We start from the raw sequence: 22,338 nt of genomic DNA, 5'->3' as shown, positions 1-22,338 counted from the left end.
ACTAAAAACTCCAAAACTGTCATCCCAAGGTCTGCACTAAAAATTCCAAACAGTCATAAAGAAAATTAATTTTTGACATCTTGAAGACATCATTTCATTATGACTCCTTGACTATCTTGTAGAGGACTCTTTCCTCTTTCTAATGAGCCCTCACTTGCCTCCTAACTCCTAGTAGTCTAAGAGAAAATATTTTTTTAAGTTAATATATCCTATTTTTTAAAGCTAGCCGACCTACACTCAGTCTGTCATGTTGGCCTCCCTCCATAAGACATGTCCATTCATCTTAACATCAAACTCATATAAAAAGGAGGTTCGACTATTCATTTGACCAAGCAATTTCAGTGAAAATTTCAGAGATAAAACGCAGAAGAGGACAGAACAGCAAGGAGGCCGAGGAGGACTTGATATCTCTGTTTTGGAAAAATTCTATTAAAGGTTTTGAGGACAGTCATCTATTACAATTCTGTTTTTGGGACAGAGAACAATCTTGACTGTGGAAAAATTGCATTATACCCTCAGATTTGTTACAGTCACCTTGAAGGTTCAGTTTTAAGGGCTTGGACCAGTGATAAACTTAAGCACTGACCAGTGAAAAGAACAACCACCTAGATACCTTGGACATGTGGTGTATGGGTAGTCTCAAGCTCGGAATAAGTGTTGTACAATGATCTCTTAGTGCAACAAACTTGTGACAAGTCTTGTGGAAGGACTACACCTTCAGACATGTGACCAGTCTCCTTGGAGACATAACTTTTAGGCTTAGTGGTGTACTATCCTTGAAGGACAGTCATCAAGATGTGGACAGTCCTGTAGTGACACTTCTCTCGACCCTGTGACAGCTTGAAGGAGGAACCAGACTAGTGGATAGTCAAGGTGGTTGGACAGTAGTTTGAGGAGCTCATTTCTTGAACCAGCATTTGGGTTATACACCTGTGACAAGAAGTCTCCTGTGAAGCTCAGAGTGTGGACAATTTTTCTGTGGTACAGTCACATATCTTGTGAATCTGAGGGAGCCTGCATTTCTTGAAGACATATGATGGCTTGTTGATAGTTTGAGACCTAGACTTGAAGTTCAGTGGTGATTTATTGCTACTGACCTTTGAAGCTGTTGAAGACAGTGTTTTGTATTTAGGCATCTTTTGAGGCAGATTATTGGACTCTTTTGAAGTTGTTTGCAACCCTCTCTTCCAGCCTCTTTAGAGCAGACTTGGAGCAGTTGTTAAGTGTCTTTTGAAGTGTTGGAGACCTATAGTTGTGAACCTTGGAGGCTTGTGCAAGTTGAAGAACTTGAAGACCTTGAACAGTGGAACATTTGGGGATTTGCACAAGAGAAGTATTAGATCTTGAAGAACTCCTTGGAGAAGCCCATTGAAGACTCTCTTGAAGAAGCCCATTAAAGACACTCTTGGAGAAGCCCGTTGAAGTCACTCTTGGAAAAGCTTATTGAAGCCATCATGAGGTGACCTTGAAGTTTTTTGTTTGGGTACCATGAAGGACAGTGGAGACACCTTCATGTTAACGTGGAGACTACAGTGAAAACGAAGATAGGGTTGGAGCCCTAGAGGATCGCAGTCCTCAAGAAACCAAGTTGGAGCTTGAACCAGATATAGGGTTGGTACCTCAAAATTGACAGGTTGGAGCCTTGGAAGTCCAAGTCGGTGCTTGGCAAATATAGGTTGGAGCTTGGGAGATTGAAGATCGATGTCTTCATCTAGGGTTGGAGCCCTACATATATTGTACTTGATTTATTGAAGAAATTAATAAAAGCATTTATTCTTATTCTTCATTTTGTGTTCTAAATATAAGTGATCTAACTGGTAAAAGTAACAATTGAAAAGGAATACTGATTCACCCCCCCTCTCTAGTATTTCCAACAGGGAGTGTACTCGGAGTTAGAGAGCATGGTCTCTACAGATTGACTGACAAACCTGTGGATCATGGAAAGAAGAAGCAGGTGGAGCAAGTGCAGGTGCAGGCTTTAGAGGAGCAAGCACAGGTTCCCGAGAAGAAGGTTCACCTTCCTGAGAAGGAGGTCCAAATTCTAGAGACTCGGAGGGAGTCGAGTTCTTGAAGGAACTTGCAGATTCAGAGGGAAACTTTGCAGCCCAAGAAGAGTGTGTGGTCAATGGCCAGCAAGGGTGCTTTCACATCTACGAAGAAGGAATCATAGAGGGACTGGAAAACGATATAGGAAAAGAAGAATCAGGATGCTTCTAGTGACAACGACATTTCCGAGGGAGGCATAGTTCGAGCTTCAGGGATTGCTACAGTTTTGAGCGGCAGGAGTTGGGCAAGTGTTACGAGTAGTGATGATGATGATGAGTTACTACCTAGTCTTGTAAGTACCTCCCTCACTAAGAGGGAGTGTTGATTTTTGAGTAGCTTGGGAGGTACTACAAGCCCTAGGGTTCAGGGTTTGGAGGGAAAAGCGCCACAAGAGTCACTTGTGGGCTTGGAACCCAAGCATGGGGTTTTGCACCCATAGGGATTGGGCCAAATTCATGAAGAATTTGAGCAGGACAAAATTTGAGGTGATAGAGCTTGGCGTGTCAATTCCAACACTTCAAAGATCACTCAATTAGAAATGAAGTTAAGAATTTTTTAAGTCAAAGTGTGGGTTTGCACAAGAAGTGTCAAGGTCGGCTTAATGTTATTTAGCCTTGTGACAATTGTACAAGCCCCAAGTATGATGTTTTGGAGGAGCCCTCTTATGTGTATAAATAAGAGGTGAGGAGGAGGCATTTGAGCATCCAAAAGTGCAACACAGCACAAGTGTGCAGCTCATAGAGGAGGAGGCTCTTCTAATTTACCCATAGCAAGGAAGAGGCAATTTAGCGTGGGAGAAAGAGTGTTGTTTTAGAGCCTGTTTCAGGGTGACCAAGTGCTGGAAGGAGGGCCGAGTTCCCTTGCTTAAGAGTCGCAGCCAAAGGATTGTTTTGAGGGCCATTTGTGAGGGGTGTAGACACTTAGGAAGGCAGTTGTAGCTCTACACAGTCTTCCTGTAGGATGCCGCAGCCATGAAGGGAGGGCCGAGTATGTTGTGAGGGCTAGAAGCTACCCAAAATTGTAGCATTGAGGGCTAGCCTCCCATCAAAAGACACCCACAATTGTGGAGAGCATTTTTGGGCTAGAGAATAGGGTGCAAGGGACTGTTTGTCTTGCCCTAGCTTGACTAAAGTCAACAACAGAGAACAGACCTCAAAACAATGAGCAAAGGAATGTTTTTCTTGTAGGTGTTAGGTCAAATATTTGACCAGTTTTGGATCAGATTGTAGAGCAACCTGTGGGAGCCAAGTGTTGGAGTTGTCTTTGGTGAGAAGAAACTCCAACTAGGTGCAGATCTTGTAGTGATTGTATTGGGTGCCATTGGTCTGGTGGAGGGCAATGTGTTGGCTACCCAAAGTAGCCCTAGACAAGCTATCTTGAAGTGACGAAGAAGAGTTGAAGGTTGGGTGAAGTTTGGTGCCTAAAGTGCAACACTTTGATGGACAAAAGTGACTACTAGCTTGGCAGATTGGAGCTCAAGTATTGGCCAACCTAGAGAGCAGATTGGATCAACCCATGTACATGCAGCAAAAGTTACTTGCAGCAGTGTTAGGTGGCAACCCTAGTGGAGTCTCGATGTGTTGTCCTTTGAAGGACTAAGGGGCAGCTTGCCAGCTAGTGAGCAATACAAGATACAACATAGAAGTTGCAGTGAAGTTTGTCATTGTATCTTGTATACCATAGACTGTTGTATTTTTCAGATTGGGTTTAATATAACGAAGATTGGGTTGTACATTATTGTACAATTTTGTTAAAAATTGTGTATATTTGTGCATATGTGATTTACTGCTTTAGATTTTTCCACTGTGCAAAGTAGTTCTAGTTGAGATTCTTGGTTTGGTAGGGTCAATGATTTGAAAACTCTAACCTAGACCCAAGATCATGGAAATTCAACACACCCATTCGTGTCTCCCAAGTGAGTTGGTTCCCAACTTGTTTTCTTTACCTCATTCTATAGGGACTACCCCCATAGCTTGTTGTTGGGAGACAACTAGAGCAGAGGTATCCCTCAAAGATTGGATTAAGAGGGAGCCTCCATCATTTACCAAAAGATAAGTATTTTATTCCTTGTCTCCTATTTTGTGTTTGGTTTCTCTCTCATATCAAAGTTTGTTTGTATTGAATGCTAAATTCTAATAACCTTTCTCTTTGTATTTTTCTTGAAAGCTTTCCATTTGCTCAAGGGTTATGGAAAAACTTCAAAGAATAAACTTGAAGCATGAAAGAAGTTCTATTGAAGCCCTTCAAGCATTGATGTCCTACAAGGTTTGTTAAGAAACAACCCAAGGTATGTCTTAGCCTATAAGCTTTGTTACAAAGTTCTCTTCATATAAAGGTATGATCATTCTTCTTTCAAATTTTGCTCTACCTTACTAACATCGTTATGTCTAGGTTTTTGAATCATAAGAGATTCTTGTTTGATTAATCATCAGATTGAATCTACCCTCATTATATTTTGATCATTCGTATGGAACCCTAAAAGGTTCTCTATAAAACCCTAACCTAAGGGTATGTCTATATTTATAAAACCCTAATCTACTTAGGGTTGATGATGAAGTCTAGAAATCCTATTTTCTTAATGTTTAGAGTTTTGGTATTGTTATAATAAAAACCCTAGTCCTTTAGGGTTTGTTGTTAATGTTTAAATGAAACCCTAGATCCTTAGGGTTTGATAAATTAGGGTTTATGAGCAAAACCCTTGTGATGTCTATAGTAAGATTCTAGGGATAAATCCTTAGGTGTGTATTCGTCTGTTTGATTGAAACCCTAGTCTTGTCAAAATTTGTTATATGTCTAACTTTAATATATTAATGTCTGTGTCTTAGGATTACCTAGTAGATAGTGTTGTGATTCATTAGTACATGATTATAAAATCCTAGATATGTATATATGCTGACCTATTTGTCGTTGCTCATGGTTTAGTCCATGAATTCTAGAGTTTGTAACAATGCCTAGTAAAGATTGATAACCTAGGATTTGATGATATTATTAATATGTTTTAGTTTTGATATCTAGGGTTTGCAACAAGCCCTAGTAGAATCTAACATGCATAGTAGAATTGTTATTTGATTAAATTGCTAATATCTAAAGGCTTTGTGGAATCTAGGGTTTGCAAGAGTAAGAGTCTGTTATCTTGATTGAGTTGCTTTAAGTCTTAACAATAATCCTAACAAAAGGTTAAAATATGTTTAGGTATCAAATGCCTAAAGTTTAATGCTTCCATTATAATGACTTGATTTTTAGTATAGTTAACTTCATGCTTCTGTATATTTGTATTTGGTTGTACTTGCTATTGAAAGATTTGCAGGTACACAATCTTCAAGATAATGAAGATATTCATATAAGCATGATGAAGGAAGATAACCTTAAGAAGGAATGGAGCCATAAAAGATTCTTCGATGTTATGGAAGAAGGAAGTGGTTAATCTCCCTAAGTTGAGAGGGAGCCTAGATAGAAGAAAGGGTATATCTCCCTAGTTGAGAGGGAAGGCATATTATGACAATGAATACTTTGAAGTAAGCAAAAGTACTATCGATAAATGTTCGTGATTCATGAAGTTGCAAACAAAAGACTTGAGAAGTACTAAGGCTATATTTGGTGTTGCTAAAGAAGTGGTAGAAGAAAGCTTCCGACAAGATGTATTTGGATAACTTGTTGATGATATAAGCAGCATCCAGACCTCGAAGGTTTGTGTTTACTTGTTTATATGTTTGAAAGTTTATTACTGATTGGGGTTGTGATTGTACAGGTAAATCTCTCCACAAGAAGGTTGAAACACTTTGGAAGCATGCTTGGACAAATGGATATATCTAGTTTATTAGGGAGAGTTGAAGCATCTAATGGCAGATGCTTGGGAGGACATATGGTTGGCTTGTGTGTTGATGTCTAGATCTCGAAGAGGGAGGGTGGCGTTGGTCTTGGAGCTCTAACCTTGGATACACAGCTAGATTCTTGGGTTGATGGTTAGTTAGTAAGCCTGATGGTATCTAGACTGGCTAAAAGCTTTAGTCCATCTTAGTCCCACCCAAATAGATAACCCTGGTCAGGTATATAGTCTGTGGCACTGAGTGTGCCTAAACTCTTCATAGTTTATTTTGGAGATCTTCCATGTACCTCTATATAGTTGTAATTATGAATACCTCCCTAGATAAGAGGGAGTGTTGAAGAATGTAACTATGTTCAGTCTTCATAATGTATTTAAGTCACAATATAATATATTTGTCAAAAGAAAGAAAATGAAATTTCATTATTATTAAAATTGACTTATTAAAGCATGGGTTTAATGCTTTGGGTCAATTATTTTTAGGTCAAAGTCTCCATTGTAGGCTTCTAGGGTTTGTGTCAAGTGTCCTTGTCCATGTCATAATGTAAAGAACCCTTCTTGGGAATTATTTGTCAAGAAAGAAATTTATTTTATATTAAAATTAGTCTTCTAGGCCTCCTCCACCAAGTTGGCCTCAAAACTGGACAAGTCAGCCTAAACTGGGCAGCATAATCACTATATAAAGGCAGCAACTCAACCTCATTTGTCACTCACACACAAGAAGTTCGATCTGCAGTAACTGGGCCAAGAAAAAGTGTGAAATTCAAGGAAGAAGGAGAAGAAGGATAGCGAAGAAGAAGGACGACTCTTTCAAGCATAAAAATCGAAATTTTCTCTCTCTTTCCCACACATGTGAAGTTGTGCAGCTGCTGGAAGGGGGCTGAAATTTTGTTGCAGGAGGTCTAAACACTGCAACTGGGAAGTCGAATTTCTGGATTGTTGTTGGGCTGGAGCTGCTGGATAAGAAGAGACTACTATATCATCTTGGAAGGCTGACTTGGTGGAGGAGGAAAGTTTGTTGGTCTAGGGTCTTGGTCCATCTCAATTTGAATTATTGAAGGAAGAGTTCTTAACTGGGTTTTCCCCTATATAGGGGTTTTAGCCCTAGCTGTCCACCTACATCTAGTGTCCCTGATCTTCATATTTTGTTTTTGATGTCTGGCTTGGTCGTGATCTTAAAATTGGACAATAATAATAATAATAATAATAATTGCTTGATGAACTAAGATAAAAGAACATAAGAAAGATACAAAGAATTCAAAGATGTCACAAGTAATTATCAACTAAAGAACATCTTTCTGCCTTTCTGATTTTCTAACATGGACACCTATACCTACCTAGGTCTGTAGTGGTATATCTTGATTCAAAAGGTGACAACACTTTTCTAAAGGGAATATGACTCACCTTGATGCAACTTAGAAAGACAAGAATTTAGAGTGTTATTATCCATTTTTCGATTACACCAATGTTCACCATGGTCATGGCCAATATAGGAAACAATAGCACCACATCTGAGCAAGAACCAATACATCAAGCATTGTAATGAAATCATAGCGATCAACTGAAGTGATGGAGTGTTCTCATCATGTGTACATAATTATCTCCATACTAAAAACCAACTATGCATATTATCAAGGATGGCCATATCATCATGCAGCAAAATCTCTGACATCTGTGCTCTAGATGACCAATCTGAAGTGCTCACATCAAGTGTGAACTGGAACATCATGCCACTTGAAGAGTGGTGTTTGTACTAAAAGTGCTGTCATGTGATGAAAATTGCAAGATTGCCTCTCGTACAGTATGAGGGATAACACTGTGTCTACCCAAAGTCGTGTAATTGTTTTCTCTGTTTCTGAGTTTTCTTACTTATTCATTTTAGTGTCCACCTCCTGCTCAACTTCTTGCACATGCACATGACTTTGGAGAACATAAAAGGATAGTTCTTTGGTTAAATAATTAACATGAAAGACATGATGCATTTTCACTTGAGTAGGCAACTATAGTCTAGACAAATAGCAATGAAATGTGATTCCCTATACAACGCAAGCCCTGTTTGTGCATCTTCCATGTTTTTCATGTACTCCCTTGATTCATTTTATATCATTTCCTTGTAAATTAAAAGTTGATCAAAAGAAACCTAGCATGAAATAATTCACTGTCATGACTGGAACCTTTGTAGAGTAAATTGGATCCAGGTTATATGGATTAAAGTTTTTCAGAGGATCCCATCAGGTACCTTAAGCAATGTCAGGAAAGAGAGTTAAGATGTCTGTAATCTTTTTTCTTTAACAGAATGTTAACAGATATTTATGTGAAACTCAGTAGAAATCAGATTCTGTTGATCTGTCTGTCCCTGTCTGTGAAAAGCCCTAGGTCTACTGCATCAAAATAAGGCTTTTTCTATGGTATCCTGACAGGTCTTGAAATGATGTGACAGGTACTCGAAGACTTTCCGTCTGTGCATCTGCCCCTGGAATGGCTCTTGCAATTAGTTCCTCGACTTCAAACACGGATGTTCTCCATCTCTTCTTCACTTTTAGCTCACCCTAACCAGGTTCACATAACAGTAGCTGTGGTATCATGGATGACTCCTTTTAAAAGAAAGAGATACGGCCTATGCTCGACATGGTTGGCACAGCTAGATCCTAAAAAAGGTTTGCTGCTGTGTATCAATAACTTCTCCATATTTTTTTGCTTTCTTGACTTTTAAATTGTCAATGAATATAAAGGTTCTAAGTAAAGAAGTTTCAATTTTCATAGTATCTTGAGATAGCAATCATGTGTGCTCTTTGAAATCTACAGATGAGGTACATGTTCCAGTGTGGTTCTGTCAGGGTGCACTAAAAAGACCACCACCATCTGTTCCTCTAGTTCTGGTTGGACCAGGAACAGGCTGTGCACCATTTCGGGCTTTAATTGAAGACCGAGCAATTTTAAGTGCAGATGAACCTGCAGCACCAATTCTTTTCTTCTTTGGCTGTAGAAATGAAACCAAAGATTTCCTATACAAAGATTTCTGGTTTTCACATACAAAAAACTGTAAAGTATTGTCAGAGCAAAAAGGTGGTGGATTTTTTGTTGCTTTCTCAAGAGATCAAGCACAGAAGGTCTATGTACAGCACAAGATACAGGAGGAAGGCATTAAGGTGTGGAATTTTTTGAAATCAGGTGCCTGGGTGTATGTTGCTGGTTCTGCTACAAAAATGCCTGCAGATGTAATGTCAACCCTAGAAGAAGTCATATCAAGGGAAGGAGGCTTCTCAAAAGAATCAGCTTCCAGATGGCTCAAACAATTGGAAAAAATCGGCAGGTATCATGTTGAAGCTTGGTCATAAAGAGGGTATTCATTCCATTTGCAAAATGAAGACGAGAGAAGAGGAATATTGAAAGAAAAAAATGGCATACTCCTAGTCGAAGTTTTCACGTAATGTGTAACCATATTTTCCTGTTGTAATGGAGGAAATAGGGATTTATAATTGGTAGACATGGTTTGTAGTTTATGATCTTTTTATATAAGGATGTCCTTCTTTAATTCAATTTTCTTCTGTTTCTTTTCTAAATATTTAGGGCGGCTAAAAGCAAGTTAGCCATTTACAATTCCATATGTTACACCATATAAAAGGATCACAATACAAGGGATAAAAAAATCCCAAAGCGACATGACAGAGCATATTGGCTTTGCTCAGGACTCTGTGTTCTTGACTTTTGCAGTTGATTTGTATGTATTCTTTCTGATTTCTGTCAACACAATATAGGGTGAGCTTCCAACTTTGAGCCTTCATTAAATGCCCTTTTAGCGCTTGTTCATGGCCAGCCACATCTAGCAATCCTTAGAAGCACTTAAAAATTAAAATCTGAATGATTTACGGGAACCTCACTACAAAGGTTATCTTTTGCTTGAAAGAACGTTAATTTGTGAGATTATCATATATAACTATTTGCTGATTGAAAAGGGATAGTTAGCAGCTTTCTAGAGAGGGTTCCTTTCCTTTCTGGTGGGAACAGTTCGGCAAAACATTAGTAATTGACCAGTGGCTAAGGGAGTAGCAATATCATATTAAAGTGGTGAAGAGTTAAGTTTATTTTTCATATCTTAAAACTAGTTGGTATTAATGTTATCAGAACTGGACCAGAATCGGTGGAACAGGCCAGTTCCGTACAATGTGACCAAGGACATTCCAAACACAATTGTTTTTTCTTTTTTAACAAAGTTTTTTGAGTGGGGCCGCCTAATATTCAAGCTCAGGGCCCTACTATTGCCATGCAGTTAATGGTAATGCTAAATTGTTACTTAAATTTTTAAAATTACCATTAATTGTTTCAGAATGTTTGAGTGGTTCCAGCCTCATTGGATTTCATATGGAGAAGGTAGAATTTTAGATCCAACTCAAAATCCAACAGTCTTAGCAATTTTTAGGATTTCAGGATTGGGGAGATTGCAATGTTTCCATTGGATTTTTTCATGTATGAGGGTATGGAACTAGCATTTAATCAAGAGCATGAAGCCCTGAATGTACCTTAATGTTAGTGGCATTGATTGTTCAACTCTTCTGTCATGACTCGAACAAAATCTTGACTTGACATGTTAAGCTTTTTCGTATCTTATTTTAATGCTTAGAGTGTGTTATTGATAATAAAGGTCCCAATATAGGCAATGATTTTGGTGATATGTAGATTTTTGTAGCATGTTCTTTTTGGTTGTTAAAGGCCACATCTAGAGCCTGGTTGTTGATGTATTTTTGGTTTAGGCATGGATTATACTTGGTGCTATTTTGGTTACATGCACCCTTACATGCTATATAAATAAGAACTTTTTCTTATTTTTGTATAAATGTTTTGGATTCATATGGATGCACATGAATATGTGTGTGTTTTTTTAAATTTGAATATTTTATGTATTTTTTGGTCCAGTTTTTTACCGGTTCTGACCAATTCGAAGTTTGGGGGGTCTACCTATTTAGTCAATGGTTTGGTTATGATAACATTGGTTGGTATTGTTAACACTTGATTTTATTGTTATTCTAAAACAGAGGGTGAGTAGAGTCTACATAATGCCTTTACAACTGGTAGAAATGTTTTTCTGTGTCACAACCCTATGCCTTGTACACCCAGAATTTTCCACGATTGTACCATTCATTAGGAAACCAAGTGTGGGAGGCGAAATATTGTTTCTTACCACATCTTCATTGCCATTTTCCTAAAGAATGTATTCTTGATATCATCCTAACTAAAAAATATTGGGATTTGAGCTCAAATTTGATGAAATGTTAGTTGAAATGGTAGAAACACTAGACATCCTAATCTCATATGTAGTGTAACTTGAGAGCAAAGTGAACTTCTACCAAAGCAAGAATGTATAATGAAATCAGGTCAAAGTACCATATCAAGGCAATTGGCTCCTTGAATTCTCAGTTGAAGTATCATTGTGTATCTTCAGAATAGTCAATGTGGAAGGACATGGAATGAGATTGTAAGAAAAATTCCAGCGATAATCATTTTATTTCCTTACATGAGTCACCTAATTTAGGAAATTGAGTGTGTAATCAAGAAAACCAGTTTATGATGGCAACATATATGGAAGTCAGGATTTCTAACTGAAGTGTAGTGCCTTCTAGTTTGAACATTGTAAATATTGAGGTCAAAGCCATTGTTTGATCAAGGTTGACGAAAACAATTTCATGTATAGAGTAAATTTTGGATTTTAGACTAATATATATGTTTTTTGTGGCATGTTGTAAATATATGATGAGTCATTTATGAATCATTTATGAATGAATTAAATATTTTACATGTTGATGTTGATTTGGGGTAGCATTGGATGTGCTCTAGGCCTCAAATTTTGCAGGGAGGCTTGGGCACATGTATTTCAAAGAACCCAGAAACGATTTTATTAAAATAATTAATATTTTTTAATGGGACATTAAGTCTAAACTTAGAAAAATAAAAATATTAATGGGTATTAATCTAATTGTGGGTATAACTTCTAAAAGAAGACGACGATCAAGCCAAAACAATCCAAACCTTTGATTAGGAGTTAATCTAGGCCGTTGATTGTCCAACATAAAGATATAAGAAGAGACTTGAGGGTCATTTGGAAAACACATCAAGAAATCAAGAGATCGAATTTCTGAAGTGAGAAGTTCTCAGGAGAAAATTTTGATCGAGGAGATTTCTTGTAGGGAGGGGCAATGAGTATCCGAAAGAAGGAAGTTTTCCTGGGCCGAAGAGTATGAGATAGAGAGGGCAGAACGATGTCCAAAGAGAGGCAGACGTTGGCCCACGCAGAGCTAATGCAGTGGCAGCGCAGGCCTTAGGGAATAATCGAATTCTTGCTGAGGAAATCGAGTTTCAGAAGCCAGGGATCGGGGTGTGAGACCAGGAGGCAGAGATTCGGATTTTCCAACCAACAGAGAGTCCAGAGAAGGGGCAACGTGATACCCAGCAAGGGTGACGCAAGAACTGCATAGGAGTGATGCAGTTCTGCGCAGAGGCTCCAGTTCAACATGATCAGACTCAGATTTTCCCAGTAACAGGGTGAGATCATTTCACCATTCATTTTGTCCAGTTTCTCTTTGTATCGGATTGTTAGTTGAACATCCAAAATTGTACTTATATTTTCTCCTGCATAATAATAAAACCCTCAGATCCACTGTACCGGTTACCCACATTGGGTTTTTCTGAGCACATTTGTCCAAAAATAACGATGTCATTGTGTTGTATTTTCTTTCTTGGTCAGTCTCTTGTTTCTGCATAATATTTAATTGAGTAAAGGTTGCAGTGTATGTATTACGATATTTGACGTAGGAAACTACAAGTAATTTGTTTAAAGGAGAATATCATCAGTTGCTGCAATAGGGATTCCGGTTGGGGAATTTTCACATGGTATCAGAGTTGCAAGTGAAGCAAGAAGAGCAGTGCCAATAACCTAGGGTTGAGCAGAAGAGGGAAATCGAAAAGCTGCAGGAGGCAGCAATTCGAAACCCCAGTGAGTTGACAGAGAGGAAGGACTCCTAGTTCGAAAGTTTGTCAAGGCAAAGGGAGCAACGCTGAAGCCTCAGCGTGAGGAGAAGCTGGTGGGACGTAGTCTTTTCTACAGGCCGTTTTGTTGGGCAGAAAGACATCAGAAGAGAAGGAAGAAGCACAATTAAGGGAACTTGTAGCCAAGGAGTCTGACTTTTCACTAGCTGAGCAACAATGGAGAGGGGTAGATCCACAAACCCCAGAAGGGAGTGTGTAGGCCAGTCTAGTGTTGTGCATAAGAGAGAGGAGGTTATTCGACATTTGTATTTGGCAGAGATGGTAGCCACATCTCCAAGAGGGAGGTGGGGAGATTTGGAGTTGTAGTTTGAAAGAGCTACAGATGGGCAAGATCCTTGAGGATTCCACCTCTAGGATCAATACCTTGCTACGGGAGCCCAGATTAGGGGTAGCAAGATGGACTAGTGTCGGATGGTGCCAAGTAGTGTTAGACAGACAGTTGCAGTGGCTAGGAGCGCTAGAGTCTGAGCAGCGCAGAGCAGAGTTGACAGCAATGCAGATGGCACAGAGAAGAGGTCAGCAGCAGCGTAGTAGATTCAGAGGGTCAGTGCAAAGACTAGTAGAAGTCAGGCTCCAGCATTCACATGGTATCATATTGAACACAATTAGTTCAGTAATTTTGGATGTTTTTCCGTCGCTGTAAGCAACAATTCACAATGCAGTAGCAGTTGGCAATGGCAGTGGCAGTGCTAGCAGCAACACAGATGCAACACTTGAGAGGGAGCTGTAGTATAAATGCAGTGTTGACAATGGTAGTGTCAGTAGTAGCACAGTAGTTGGTGGACGGCATGTCAAACATCAGCAGTGCAGAAGATGATGCTTCAGAGTCGGAGCAATATGCAACAGTATATTGGTAGAGCACATTCCTTGCTAAGAGGTAGTGTTGATCTGGGGTAGCATCAGATGTGCTCTAGGCCTCAAATTTTGCAAGGAGGCTTGGGCACATGTATTCCAAAGAACCCAAAAAGCATTTGGGAAATTCCACCTAGAAATGATTTTGTTAAAATAATTAATATTTTTTAATGAGACCCTAAGTCTAAACTTAAGAAATTAAAAATATTAATGGATATTAATCTAATGGTGGGTGTAACTTCTAGAAGAAGACGAAGATCAAGCCAAAACGATCTAAACCTTTGATTAGGAGTTAATCTAGGTCGTTGGTTGTCCAACAGAAAGATCTAAGAAGAGGCTTGAGGGTCATTTGGAAAACACACCGAGAGATCAAGAGATTGAATTTCTGAAGTGAGAAGTTCTCGAGAGGAAATTCTAATCGAGGAGATTTCTTGCAGAGAGGGGCAATGAGTATCCGAAAGAAGGAAGTTTTCCTGAGCTAGAGAGTACGGGGCAGAACAACGTCCAGAGAGAGGCAGGTGTTGGCCCATGCAGAGCTGACACAGTGGCAACGCATGCCTTAAAGGGAAATCAAATTCCATAGAGGGCAGAATGACATCTAGAGAGAGGCAGACGTTGGCCCACGTAGAGCTGACGTAATGGCAGTGCAGGCCTTAGAGGGAAATCAAATTCCTGCTAAGGAAATCGAGTTTCAGTAGCCGGGAGCCGGGGTGTGAGACCGAGAGGCAGAGATTAGGATTTTCCAACTAGCAGAGGGTCCAGAGAAGGGGAATCATGATACCCAACAAGGGTGATGCAGGAATTGCGTAGGAGTGACGCAGTTCTGCGCAGAGGGTACATAGAGGCTCCAGTTCAAAGTGATCAGACTCAGATTTTCCTAGTGACAGGGTGAGATTATTTCACCATTCATTTTGTCCAATTTCTCTCTTTATCGGATTGCTAGTTGAGCATCCAAGAATTGTACACAGATTTTCTCTTGCATAATAATAAAACCCTTAGATATGTTACACCAGTTTTCCCGCATTGGGCTTTTCCAGGGACATTTGTCCAAAAATAATGGTGTCATTGTGTTGTATTTTCTTTCTTGCTCAGTCTCTTGTTTCCGCATAATATTTAATTGAGTGAAGTTTGCAATGTATGTATTACGATATTTGACGTAGGAAACTGCAAGTAATTTGTCTAAAGGAATTTAACAAATAGGAGTAATATCATCTGTTGTTGCAGTAGGGATTCTGATTGAGGAATTTTCACAGTTGATTCTAATAGGAAAGTCCAGATAAGCCCATAGGGATTTGGATGAGTGGTGGATGGGTGCACTATAAAGGTACTCCTTGCGATAGGTCACTAGTTCAAATCCCTTGAGGGTGTTAGCCTAACAATAAAACACGCAGATTCAGATGATAAATTTGGGAATATCCCATAATGGCGCTAATGGTGCTTTGAGTTAAAATCTGACTAATGTTTTGATTTAAATATGTTGCAAGAACAAATTTGTGTATGTGTAAGTACACTATTAGATGTTCTTTCCTAGGGCCTTGGTCCATCATGGTCCTTGAGAGTGATTGTCACACCATTTCACAGCAGTTTCAGATATCATCTTAGCATTCATGATTAAATAATGTTGGAATACTTGAGCTAAGTCAAAAAGATAAGGGGAAAAAGTACACATTTAATGGGAAGGCAAACGTAAGGTAAAAGTTGTAATTAGGATAAAGATAAGGGTTAGTTGAGGAACGAATCCCTCACGTAACTATGGTGATCAGGTTTCAAGAAAATGTCATTTTGCATTTATTGAAGTTAAGGTTCTTCCTTGAATACAAGGATAGGATGAACATGGAATTGGTATGGTGAGATATCATTGGTCAACCAACCCACCCTGTCTTTGTCACCAATTGGTCATCTTTAGTGAGCTCGCTCCACTACTTACGATCTGTATAAATACCCAATGGGAAAAGCGGAAAAGGTTCCACAAATTCAAGGGAGAATTTTCTGAGTAATTGAAATCATCTAAGAAAGAAATCGGGTGGGTTTGAGGAGAGTTCAAGAAACATTAGAACATGGCCTCTCTTGTTCTATTTAGTCTAATAGGTCTAAAATGATATCTATGTATTGCGATTACTTTGGTGGTTTCTCCAAGCAAATTTTGTTGGTTGATGGTGAATTAGCGCAGAGCATTCTAGGTCTCTCTTAATATTCTAATGAGAGAAGAATCTAGAGATTTGAGGGTCAACGACTCTATATAATCAAGTATCTAGATAAGTTGGATTGCTTTGTGTAGCATGTTGTATGTCACATTTTCTGGGCATTACGAACATAGACTAACTAGCCATTCCCATAGGCTATAGATAAAAAATAATGATGAAATATCAGGGAATTAGCTAATAAAAAAGTGACTAAGGAAAAAGAATAGTATAATTTACTTTATTAAAAGAAGAAAATGACCCATGGTATTGACTCATGGTATTTGGATAGTCATCTCAATGTAAGGAAAGGAGGAGCTCATTTAGGTATGTGATTGGATATTTGGTGAATTGTTTTTCTTGGGCTCTTGGAGCTTTACTTGAGGGTTTGTAACTCTGAGTGTAAATCTTCTTCGGGGGTGAAACTATCCTCCCTAGAGATCAAAACTAGTTTTGGTGGTGAAACATCCACCTTATCTAGTCAAGGAGAACCACTTCAAGTTCTTCATTGGTGCTTAGCAAGGAAGGAAGAGATTTTGGAGTGTTTTGTTAGTGTTGAATTTTGTTGTCATTGATGCCAACGTCATCTTTGAATGCTCTTAATATTTGTTTATGGATTGCATTGATTAGAAGTTCCACTAGTTAAGAAACCCTGGAAGGATGAGAAGTTCATGCGGTGTGGCCATGATGCCTCGCTTTTGATAAGGAAATTGGATGAGGATCAGTAAATTTGCAGGCAAGATCATCCTTATTGTGTAGTCCACATTGTGTTGATTTCAATGGTAGGTGGCATGCCACATAACTTCTCACGATTGAGGAGATATGTTTATTCAAAGTTGGTGCCCCAATGTTTGGTTAAAGTGCCCCATTAAGAGATGTTAGGGGCAGTTTGTTGATTGGTTTATTAATTGCATTTATCCTCAAGAAAGTTCAATTAAATTATGATGAGCCTATTAACCCCTCAAATAAGGACTATCCTAGCCAAATTTGGTTTGCAAAAGAGGACTTTGTCTAGGGAAAATTAATTAAAATTTGGATTTCAAGTCGGCCTCCAAGAGAATTTGAAATTGGCTCTATAATTTTCATTTTGAAAATTCAAAATTCAAATTAAGTTAAGATCGGCTCCCCTCATGCACATCTTTTCTGTGATTTTTGAGGCCTTGTTTTGTCATGCTTAATTGAAGGTGTAGGCCAAGTTTTGGAGACTAATTGGGCTCATTTTTTTCTTTTGATTGTGGTTTTTCTTGAGTTTGTGGAGAAATATGAGCAGGGTTTTTGTGCATCATTTTAGCCTTATTCCTAGCAAGTTTTGGTCATCTAAACCAAACTCTCTGAGGCCTAAATTCGGCCTCCTTTGGCACACATCTTTGTGGTCTTCGTGAGACCTAAATTCGAGCTTCTATGGAAGCATTTTTTAGGCATCCTTCATTGATCTTCTGAGGCAACCCTCATTGGTGATTTTGAGCTCTAATCAGAGCTTATTCTGAGGCAAGAACATTCTCCTATGCTGGATAGATTAAGGATCATATTTGGGATTGATTGTTATTCTCTGTTGTGATGATCTGAGTTTACTCTGAAGTATGTTACACCAAATTTTTGTTAAACTTTCATCTTTCCTGAAGGTTATTCATTGGATAAGCATTACAATTCTGTGATTTATCTCGCATCGCTGAAAGGGTTTAATCCTTGATGTCTTTGGAAGTATTTTGAGGCATCTCAGGCCTCTTCATCTATGACTACTAAAACTTATTTTGACCTCTACTAGTGTCTATCCTGAGGTAGGACATAGGCCCCTTTCAGCCTTCCTAAGGCTTGTCCAAAGGCCTTATTTCGGCCTTAAGACAGAAGTTCGTTTGCACTAGCAAAGGGTATATTTTAGGTTGTTTGTCTCTTTCTTTCTTGGCATTTTTCTATGGATGATATTCGTTGTATCAAATTTTGAGGTTGATCAATCCAACACAAGTGTTGAGGCACATCTAGGGCTCGATTTGAGGTTTGTCTGAAGCTGACTGTCATACTAATTTGGATCATTTCCTGGATCCATTCAAGGTCACTTTGTGAGTTGCCTTAACATATAATTCTGTGGCATTTTAAGTATTATTTTGAAGTAGTCTAAGCCCCATCTCGGTGACACTAATTCAAGATATTTACAACAAGGTTAAAGTTTCTTCTGAGGCTCATTCGTATTTTTTTAGGCTTATCTAAGATTGGACCAAGATCCTTCCCTTGTGCCAAAACTTGTTGAGCTTGTTATCTTGTGAAGAATAGATATCATCGGTTGAAGTATCTCTCAGCTTGTTCGAGTTTGCATCAAGATTAGAGCGCATACTAGTGGCATATTTCCAAGTATGTGAGAGGATGATCAAGATCATGTGTAGGATTGAAGTTTAGTAGTTTCAAGACTACCTCATCTAAAGACTAACGGATCTTTAGGGAAGAACACTTTTGGAATATGAAGCAATCAAAAGATATTATTTTTATCAACAAAATTTAATTAAGATTTTGTGTTGTTCCATGTTGAGAGCGTAAGGAATTGTTTTAACGAAGCATTGGTGGATCAGTGTGTGGAGGTACAAGAGTGCGAAAGTCTTGTGCATTGATACGTTTGGAGCAAACCTATGAGAACCTGTGTTATGCATTATAGAGTCAAACTTGTGTATGGATGGTAGCTTGTGTTGGTGCAAAGTTTATATGACAAATTTTGGTATAGTTGTTATGTTTCACAGTGTGTCCTAGGTTGAGTGGGTTATTGTTGAGTTTTGTTCATTGTAGAGGATTGTTGTTGATGCACATTGTTATGTACATGTTGCTAAGGTTAGAAATGAGAGTGTTGTTCATGAGCAGAGGCTTCTGGTTGTGAGAGTAAGGTTGTTGCTAGTTGAGTGTTAAGATGTCATGTATAACTGAGACGACTTGTATTGATGCCATTGCTATTAATGGTTTGACAATGTTGATTCTTGAAGCCAAAGGACAGAGGTTGTAATGTTTTTATAGTTATTGGTATGTATATGTTGCTACTAGGTTTTTGGCAATGAGAGGTATTGTTGAATTAGAGTTTGTATTATTGTTGAGGCTTGAGAATATAATTGAGCTAAAGTGAATTGAACCTAGGGTTTGATGGATTGATGAGTTAAAAATTTCTTGTTGGTCAGAGTGTTTCTAAGATACCTATCAGCAAAATGTATTGTATGAGCAGATGCAACAATGTTTGGACAGTAATTAAGCAGTGGATGTAGTGCAGCTATCAAAGCAATGGTTATGAAGTGTAGTAATTTTGTGTTGTGACCAGTGTGATCTATTTATTCATTAATCTTCTATCTTAAGGGTGGCAGGGTGGTGCAAGCCAGAGATTGGAGTCTCCTTCAGGTTGGAGCCTCAGAACACTTCAAGGCAACAAAGTGATGTTAGGGCAGGTTGGAGCCTGTGCAGGGTGTTGGAGCATCCTTTCAGCGATAGTTGATACAACTAGGGCATTGGAGCATCCTTCCAGTTGGAGCTAGTAAATCAGGGTGTTGGAGCATCCTTCCTGCTGAAATATGTAACTAGGTTTAGTCTTGTTAATGTCTTATGTAATCATGATTTTATGTATTTGATGTAAAGAGAAAAAATAATTGTATTATTGTTATTTTGTAGCATGGGCATCACGCTCAAGATCATTGTATTTATAGTTCAAGCACCCATTGAGTGCTTCTAGGGCTTTGTCATAAAGTTTAGGAGTCAAAGAAGTCATTGTAATATGTAAAGACCCTATTGGGCATCTAGTCAAAGAAATTTATGTGTCATAAATACCCTCCAAGATCAAGTCGACCTAGCAGTCAACAAGACAACCCACAAGAGATGTCAAGTTGACCTATTTAGGGCTTCCTAGAAGCCTATATATAAGAGGCATTTGACCTCATGTGAAAAACATCCAAGAAGTTTGTTGAAGCACAAGAAGGACAATAATAATCAGCGAAGAAGAAGAGAAAAAAAGGGAAGATAAATCGAAGTTTTGGATGATTGTTTTAGGGTTGAATCTCCCACACATGTGAAAAGAATTAGGGCATCTTTAAGTTACAACAAGACCGAAATTGCAGTCACATCAAGGAGCTGAAATTAGTGTTAAAAAGATCAAGATTGAAGACCGAATCATCAAGGAAAAGGAAGCACACCAAGCAAAGGAAGAAGGAGATCAAATTCACCATATTTTCCCCCACGTGTGAAGTTAGGGCTTCTACAGTTAGGCTGAAATTGCAGGTCTGAATTTGTGAAGTTAAATCAGTATTGAAGCAGGTTGACTTGGGTTAACTTTGAGAAGAAGAAAGTGCATTTGAAGAGAAGTTGACTTGGTCTTGGAGGGATCTTTGTCAAGGGTCTTAGGTCTTGGAATTCGTCATTTGAAGATTCTATAAGAAGAGAAGAGTTCTTGTGTGTTTTCCTCTCAAGAAGAGAGGTTTTGGCCCTAGCTAGTAGCTTATATTTTGTGTCCTCTTGTTCTTTTGATCTTCGTAGTTTCGGAGTTGTTTGATGGTAAGAACATTATAATAATCAAGTAAAGAAGAAGCTAACTACAAAGTACATAAAATAAAAGAACATCACAAGTAGTTATCAAAGTAAGAGAAATCCCCCTAATCTAATTACCCTTGAATTCTCAACATGGTATCAGAGGTAAGGTGACAACAAGAAGAGGAAGCTTGAAGATCATCCAATTGAAGAAGGATACATAAGGGCTTAGCATAAGAAGAACATCAAGGAAAACAAAAAGGCATCAAGGAGGACTATCCATCTCATCACAAGGATCATATCATCTAGAAGGAACAACACTTTGAAAAGAAGACCTCAAGGACCCCACCTCCACTCAAAAGACTCTACACACTTGAAGTATTCTTGGAAGCCTTCACATTCTACACTACATCCAAAGGAAGCAAGAAGAACACTCCATCATCAAAGGAATCAAGGCAATCTCCTTCTCTTGGAAGAAAAGATCACATCTCAAACATCCTTGAAGAAGATCATCAAGCAATCATCATCAAGGAGGCATCTTCAATTGTCAAAGGAGTAGTGGAAGTCAACATCATCAAGAAGGCATCTAGTGAAAGACATCATCAAAGAAGCATTTTCACTTGACAAGTAAGTATTCTATATTTTATGTCTCAATCTACAATCACTTCTTATCGCAAGGAGAACAACAAACTTGTTGGGACATTGAATTACCTTGCATGGAAGAAGAGAATAGATTTGATCCTCTTAGAAAATGAAGTTAGTGAATATGTCACGGGCTCAATCACCAAACCTCCTCAAGAGAAATCTCAAGCACTATCAAAGTATATGAAAGGAAAAATGAGAGCTCAAAGAATTCTTATTGAGTCAATCAAGGATTGTCTCATTCCTTATGTAGCAAAATTGAAGATCGAAAGAGATCTATGAAAACATGGTGGAATTGTCCTTTGTAAGTACCGCAGAAGAAATTATATCGTTAAGAACCGAACTATACAAGATGAAGGTATCAAAGGAAGAAGGGGTAGCCTCATACCTTATGAGGGTATCTCAAGTAAGAGATCAACTAAAAGAGCTAGGAGAAGTAATGTCTAATCGAGAAATGACCACCATTGTACTCAATGCACTACTAGATGAATGGGACAACTTTGTATCAAGTATCTATGGAAAGAAGGAAACTACCCCTTTCAATGATCTATGGTCATTGTGCAAAATTGATGAAACCATATTGAAGGCAAAGAATGATGTTGGATCAAGTGAACAAACTCGAGCATATGCAGCTATGGCAGGGAAGAAAGGAAAATCTCGGAAAATATTTTAAAAGAAAATTGACATGTCTAAGATTCTATGGGCATTTCAAAAGGAATTGTCTTAAACTCAAGAAGGACAACAAGAAGAGAAAGGAAAGAAATGAAGCTCGTGTCTCCAAAGGAGTAGAAGAACCAGAAAATGAGGAAGTGAAAAACCTTTACTATGACTAAGATAACATCATATACTTGGTTCTTTTCAGTTTGTAGAAGATAGTAGTCATGATGGAAAGCATCACAATTATGATAGGATGCATCATAGTAGAGATTGAGATGAGATCATCATAGAGGCATGGAAGGATAGTCGAAGTAGAAGTCTATATGGATGAAGCAGTCACAGTACATGATAGAAAGGAAGTACCCCATGGCATCTTCATAGGAAGCATATAAGGATAACCAAAAACAATGTAAATTTTGAAACGAGAAATTATAAACTCAAAACGGGAACTCTGGCCAAAAAACCCTGAAAAAACATGAAAAACAGTGCTAAAAACAGAAAATGTATATACTGAAACAATGGGTTTTTTTTTTAGGGTCAATTTTGAACATGTTTTAAAAATGGCACTGAAAATGAATTTTTTGTGCAAAAATTGTGCAAAAAACACCCTAAAAA

General features: G+C 38.4%; 1 protein-coding gene across 1 annotated transcript in view; it reads left to right on the top strand.

Annotated features, from left to right (window-relative positions):
• LOC149166852 (Flavodoxin family protein) overlaps positions 1-9,557 on the top strand; it is a 451,658-nt gene extending 442,101 nt beyond the window's left edge. The window contains exons 12-13 of the mRNA XM_089432790.1: positions 8,310-8,526; positions 8,675-9,557. Of these exons, the coding sequence (XP_089288916.1) occupies positions 8,310-8,526; positions 8,675-9,207 (750 nt within the window). The 3' untranslated portion in view covers positions 9,208-9,557. The remainder of the gene's footprint in view (positions 1-8,309; positions 8,527-8,674) is intronic.
• The last annotated feature ends 12,781 nt before the right edge of the window (positions 9,558-22,338 follow it).

This window comes from Pinus tabuliformis, chromosome 5_1, assembly GCF_031772625.1.
Source record: "Pinus tabuliformis cultivar Carrire ecotype Pingquan chromosome 5_1, CPIR1, whole genome shotgun sequence".
NCBI classification, from domain to species: domain Eukaryota; kingdom Viridiplantae; phylum Streptophyta; class Pinopsida; order Pinales; family Pinaceae; genus Pinus; species Pinus tabuliformis.
This window is presented reverse-complemented; position numbering and strand designations above follow the sequence as displayed.